General features: G+C 40.2%; 1 protein-coding gene across 2 annotated transcripts; it reads left to right on the plus strand.

Annotated features, from left to right (window-relative positions):
- Positions 1-1,276: 1,276 nt before the first annotated feature.
- Positions 1,277-2,608, plus strand: LOC134287057 (syntaxin-8-like). 2 transcript variants are annotated; one of them, XM_062848770.1, is made up of 4 exons: positions 1,277-1,359; positions 1,433-1,482; positions 1,600-2,114; positions 2,176-2,608. In XM_062848770.1, the coding sequence occupies exons 2-4, from the start codon at positions 1,451-1,453 to the stop codon at positions 2,340-2,342; spliced, it is 714 nt and encodes a 237-aa protein (XP_062704754.1). In that variant the 5' UTR covers positions 1,277-1,359; positions 1,433-1,450; the 3' UTR covers positions 2,343-2,608. The 2 variants fall into 2 exon arrangements, with proteins under 2 accessions (XP_062704754.1, XP_062704753.1); XM_062848769.1 differs by having other exon boundaries at positions 1,283-1,482.
- The last annotated feature ends 3,279 nt before the right edge of the window (positions 2,609-5,887 follow it).

Genomic DNA, 5,887 nt, shown 5'->3' on the forward strand with positions numbered 1-5,887 from the left:
AAACTATTGGTTCAGAAAAGGCACTTTTTTAAATAAAATTGGGTTCTTTAGGGGTATCCAGATTATTTCATGATCGGATTCGGCGTCCAAAAATAAGTCGAAATCCAATATTTCATAATTTTTGGAGTCCAGGAACTATTTTTAAAATGCATTTAAAGTTAGTATGGGAATTTTTTTTTTTTCGGGTCGAACTGTCACTTTATCGATTGAACTGTCATTCTATCCACGAAAATTTAACTGTTTTGTTAATTTAACCATCAAAACAAAGGTATTAGAATCCAATAAAATCACGTTATACTCAGAAAAATGAGCTCTTTCGATTAGGCTATAGAAAATAACAATATTTTATTCACTAAACAACCCAATTGAAGAATGAAAATTAAGATTTTTCAAAATGTTGTCATTGCGATTGAAACCCGAATTTTCCCCGGTTCTCTATAGTCTATTTTACTAAACGACAACAGTGTTGATATTGATATTAACACTCACGGGCTTGGGTGCAACCTCCTGTCAAATTTTCTTTCATGAAATGAGCGATCAGCTGATCCGAAACGTCTCGTAAAATGGCTCATTCAGCGCACTATGCCCGACGCACGAAAAATCGATTTTCGCAGTACGAACAGTAAAAACCCAATGCGCTGTTATAAGTGCGGCAAAAAAGTGCGCAATTTCCAATAAATGTGCCATTTTTTACGTATAGGGCACTGCATGAAATTATCTCCTTCTCTTTCACTCTTACAGAAATTGTGTAAACAACAAGGCCAAGAAACTTCAAAATCCCATACAAGATCAAAACAGTGCAGAGCCCTATAACATCATTTCGGTGCCTTCACCGCACTTATTCATAAGCTCATGTAGGTGCGGTGAAGACACCCGAACGATTTGAAGCAATATCGCACTTTAATTGGATTCCGCATATCTGTCGCAGTTTCGTTTAGCTTAAATTATTGCGCATTTCCCACTGGACCCCTTTCGCAATTAGTATAAGTGCGGGATCATGAATAAAACTGTGATTTTTGCATCGGATCGATTTGGTGTCTTCTGCGCACTTATTCAGCACCTTGTAATGCATAAGTGCACAGAAGACACCAACACGATTCGATGCAAAATCGCAGTTTTATTCACGATCCCGCATATGTACTAACTGCGAAAGGGGTCCAGTGGGGTGGGAAATGCTTTCATTTCATTTTTGGGTGGTATGCGAGATCCTAGTTCCTCTTAGCTCCACTCTCCCCTGTAGTAATTGAACTGACTCTCTCATCCCGCTGTCAAAAAAATCGCTTTGTTTTGTTCCTCCGTTTCTTGTTCGGATGCACCAAAAGTGCCCAGGATTTGCATCCTTATCAATTTCGATGTAAAGTAATTCGCGATTACTCATCCCATACGCAGTATTTTTGCGTTTGCAAAAAATAAGCTATAAATTCCACTCCAGTTTCAGGGAATTCTAACGATGGCCCTCATCAACATAGATGGTGATCCATGGTAAGTGCTTGTTTTCGTTTAATCATCCGCTGACCTCAACCAATCAATCCAATTATTGAGCTTGACCCCGTTGATTATCATTGTACTGATTGATCCATGACTGCCTCCCGTCTGCAGGCTCAGCGACTTGGATGCGTGCGAACGGCTGAGCAACGAAATCCAGTCCCATCTGGTGGCCCGCAACCGGCAGGGTCAGCTGTCGCCTGAGTACTCGTCCATTTCCGGCCAGGTCCGGGTGCGGCTGAAGCAGTTCGGTTCCGAGCTGGAACAGTTGAACAAAAAGCTACGCTACATATCCGGTGCGCTGACGTCGGCCGAAGCGGAACGCCGCCAGCGGTTGGTCGAGGCGCTCCAATCGAAGCACGTCCAGCTGCAGAAACAGTTCAGCACCGTGGAGGCGTCGGCCGAGCGGGCCAGCTTGTTCGCGCCTGGAAGCAACCGGCTGTTCGACGACGACGATGACGACCCGGCACTGATCCGGCCGGAATCCAGCTACACGGTGAATGATCTGCGCGCCCAGCAAACGCGAATACTGGAGGATCAGAACGAGGGGCTGGAAGCGCTGTCCAAGGTTATTTCAAGGCAGAAGGTGCTGGCGTCGCAGATCGGGAACGAGGTCGATCGACACAATGGTAAGAAATGAACGGTAATCGGGGATGAATTTAGAAATAATCGAGTATGACTTTATCGCAGAAATTTTGGATGACATAGCAGACACTATGGAAACCACGGATTCCCGATTGAATCGGGAAACGCGCCAGATTGGTGTCGTGACGGAACAGGATTCCTCGACGCGTGGCTATTGGGTGGTTATCGGAGTGTTGGCTTTGGCTATTGTTTTAGTGTCGATTTTGCTGTAGCGTACGGCCAACTGGGACCTGACTGGACTGGGACGATATACGAATCAAGGAACGGACATTTATCTCCGGAACCTATTTCACTATCTTTGGATCACATATTAATGGAGAGTTTATATTTACAACAACAATTCCTACTTATATGAAGATAGATATTAGAGCTCCATCATCCAATCTGTTGTATTTTAGATCTGTAAGCATGCATAATCTTTGTCGTAGGTATATCTAAATAACAAGAATATATAATACCAAATTTTAACTTAAGCAAATACGTTTCAAAATTAGTTTTGTTTCACATCACGCACTCCGTATTCAGTTTCTCTTATGACTGCAGGTACCGTTATGTCCATAGTAACTGCCTGTCAGTGAAACTCTTATAGCCGCAGCTGTAAAGGCGTGGGTAATCCGCATGACCAAGTTGAGGGTGACGGGTTCGCATTCCGTTCAGCCCAGGAACTTTTCGTGACGAAGATTTCCTTGATTTACCAGCGCATAAATTAATCTTCATGCCAGCTACACAATACACATCATACAAAATTACCGTTGGCAGAAGAAGCACTCAGATAATAATAACTGTTGAAGTGCTCACAGAACACTAAGCTGAGTTGCAGCCTTTGTCCCAAAGACAACGTTATGCCAAGAAGAAGGTGCACCCCCAGTTGGTTTAGTCCAAGAAATTTCTTTCGTAAGGGGAATTTCTATTTAGATATCCTTGTGAGTCCGCTACTATACTACTTTCAGTAAACATGAACTAACAATTCCCGCGTTATGCCTCAAGCATGTGTACTTGTTAATCCTTCGTTCAAATACATATTATGTAACATTTTTGGATGAGTCCCAGAAGAATTGCTAAATACCAGACACGACACTCTGGAAGAATCTCAGAAGGAACTCTGATAAAATCATAAAAAAAACTTTTGAAGGAATCTTAGATAGAAATTCCAGAGGCACTACAGAAGGAACTCCTACATGAATAGCAGAAAGAATTCCTGGAGGAATTTCAGAAAACAATCTTGGAAGAAATTCTGAAGAATCGGAGGAACTCCTGTAGAAATCTCAGAAGGAAAATCTGTGTGAATCTCGAAAGCAATTCTTGGATGAATTTGAATGAGATGTCTTGGTTAGAACCCAAAATGATTTACTCAATGAATTCCGATTCCTGGTGAAATTCCCGAAAGAACACCCGAAGATATCCCAGAAGGAACGGAATCTGGGTTAATCAAAGCAGGACCTCCTGAAGTCCTGAGGAAATCCCAGAGGTCAGAAATTCTTTTTTTTTCGAAAAATTCTCATCGCATTCAAGAGATAACCAAGTGGAATAGTATGAGATAACCTAGGAATAGGGAAACCAGAAGAAGTTCCAAGAAATTGCATAGAAAAATTCCTTGAAATTTCCTGAAAGTATCACAGAAAAAACTTTGATTAGAAACCTGTGAAAGAATCCCCGAAGGATTCTTAGAAGATACTCGCGGAGGCATGCCTTCCGGAAGGAAGGAAACATATACTTCTTTCACAGAGAAACAGATGTAACACTTAGAACAAATTGCATTGAAAAATATCGTTACTGTATTCGGCCGGACCACCACTAGGTGGTTATAGTGAACAAACGTCAAACAAAAGCAAACACGATGTCAGCACCGCGAGTGTTCAATCGACCAACTACCGTGGAATATGACGTCTGTTTCTCTGTGCTTCTTTGTTAAGATGTCGAAATCGCATTCCGGGAGATTGATCTTTCCTCCAAGAAGTGTGACATTTTTGAAAGCATACTAGCATTTTCCAAGTCGCGACGCGACTCGACTCGCAACGTTTTCTGAATCATTTTGGAAGTAAAGCGCATCCTTCGCCTTATCATTAGCAATTACACAACGCACTAGTCGCGAAAAAGTTGCGACACTTATGGACCAAGACAAAGGTAATTTTTGATTGAATGTCTGTCCTGATTCCAACCGGATAGACAATATCATCCAGGATTCCGGAATTCCGATCAATTTCTTCTGGAATTTTTACGGGGATCATACAGAATTTCTCTAGAGGTTTCCCAGCACTGCTCCCACAGTTCCCGTGGGTTTCATCCAGGTTTTATCCCAAGATCTCCACAAGAATTTTTTCTCAGCATATACCGCAAATGTTGTCAAAGAATTTCTGTCTTGAATGAGATATTCCTGGGATTTATACTAGGAACTCCTTCCGGGATTTCTTCCAAAGTTTCTTCTGAGATTTCTTCAAAAAAGTTCCGATAGCTTTCTTACAGAGTTTCAGCTGGTATGTTTCCCGAAGGTTCTCGTGGGATTGCTTTTGAGGTTTATCTCGGTTTATCGCTTTCAGAATATTCCTTGCCGTCCTCTCAGAGATTTTTAGAATTTATATTGTTTCTCATGAAGTTCGATCCGTGATTTTTTGTTAGGATAATTTTCAAGGCTTTTCCATGTAGTTGACAATCTTATTTCTTGCAGTGATCAACCTAACACCATAGAGAAACAGACGTCACACTCAACTCGTCTCCCATCGAACACCTTTTTAACGGTTGATTTAAATATTGGTATCGTTTTTGCTCCTGTTTGACGTTTGCTCATTACCCGGGCAGAAGAGAATTGCAAAGCAATGGCAAGTTTTACCATTGAAAAATAATTACTGAATGGTAAAATTTGCCATTGGTTTGTTTGAAATAAGTGACAAAAGGGCAAAAATAATAACTGACATTGTTCAACGAAATAACTAAAGAATGTCAAATTTTAACATTACAATGGCAAACCAAGAACAAAAAAAAAGGTTGAAAATTGCAAAATATACCATTATTGAGTTATTGAAAACAGAACAATAACAAAATTAGTTATTCCCTTGTCAACCAAAATAAGGGTATATTAAGTTGTTTATTCCAATAACAAAATAAAAATCTCATAAGTTTTCTGTATGGAATGTAATGGGGCACGTTCGGTGTAGTACTAGATTTGTAGTAATGAGCTGAATTTTTGTATGGTGAGAAGGTTAATTCTCCGTTTCTGCAAAAAAATGGTGCAAAAAGCGTGGGTATTATGATTCCTTGCCTAATTTGATGCTGTTTGAGCAAAATTTTGGATAACTATTTTGTTTATGTTGCAAGAAATGAAGAAAACAACAACACTGTTGTCCAAAGTTTTTCTCAAGCAGCATCAAATTAGGCAAGGAATCATAATACCCACGCTTTTTGCATCATTTTTTTGCAGAAACGGAGAATTAACCTTCTCACCATACAAAAATTCAGCTCATTACTACAAATCTAGTACTTCACCGATCTGTCCTATTGCAAACAGATATCAAATGTTACCATTAGAATAACCAAAATACTAAATTTGTCATTATGTTGTTCTTAATAAGGGCCAAAAACTGCAATGGTTCATCAAATTCGTAAGAGGTCAACAATATCTCGTCAATGGGGCACGTTCGGTGTAGTACTAGATTTGTAGTAATGAGCTGAATTTTAGTATGGTGAGAAGGTCAGTTCTCTATTTCTGTAATGAAATGGTGCAAAAAGCGTGGGTATTATGTTTTCTTGCCTAATTTGATGC

The sequence above is a fragment of the Aedes albopictus genome, chromosome 2, assembly GCF_035046485.1.
Source record: "Aedes albopictus strain Foshan chromosome 2, AalbF5, whole genome shotgun sequence".
NCBI lineage: Eukaryota > Metazoa > Arthropoda > Insecta > Diptera > Culicidae > Aedes > Aedes albopictus.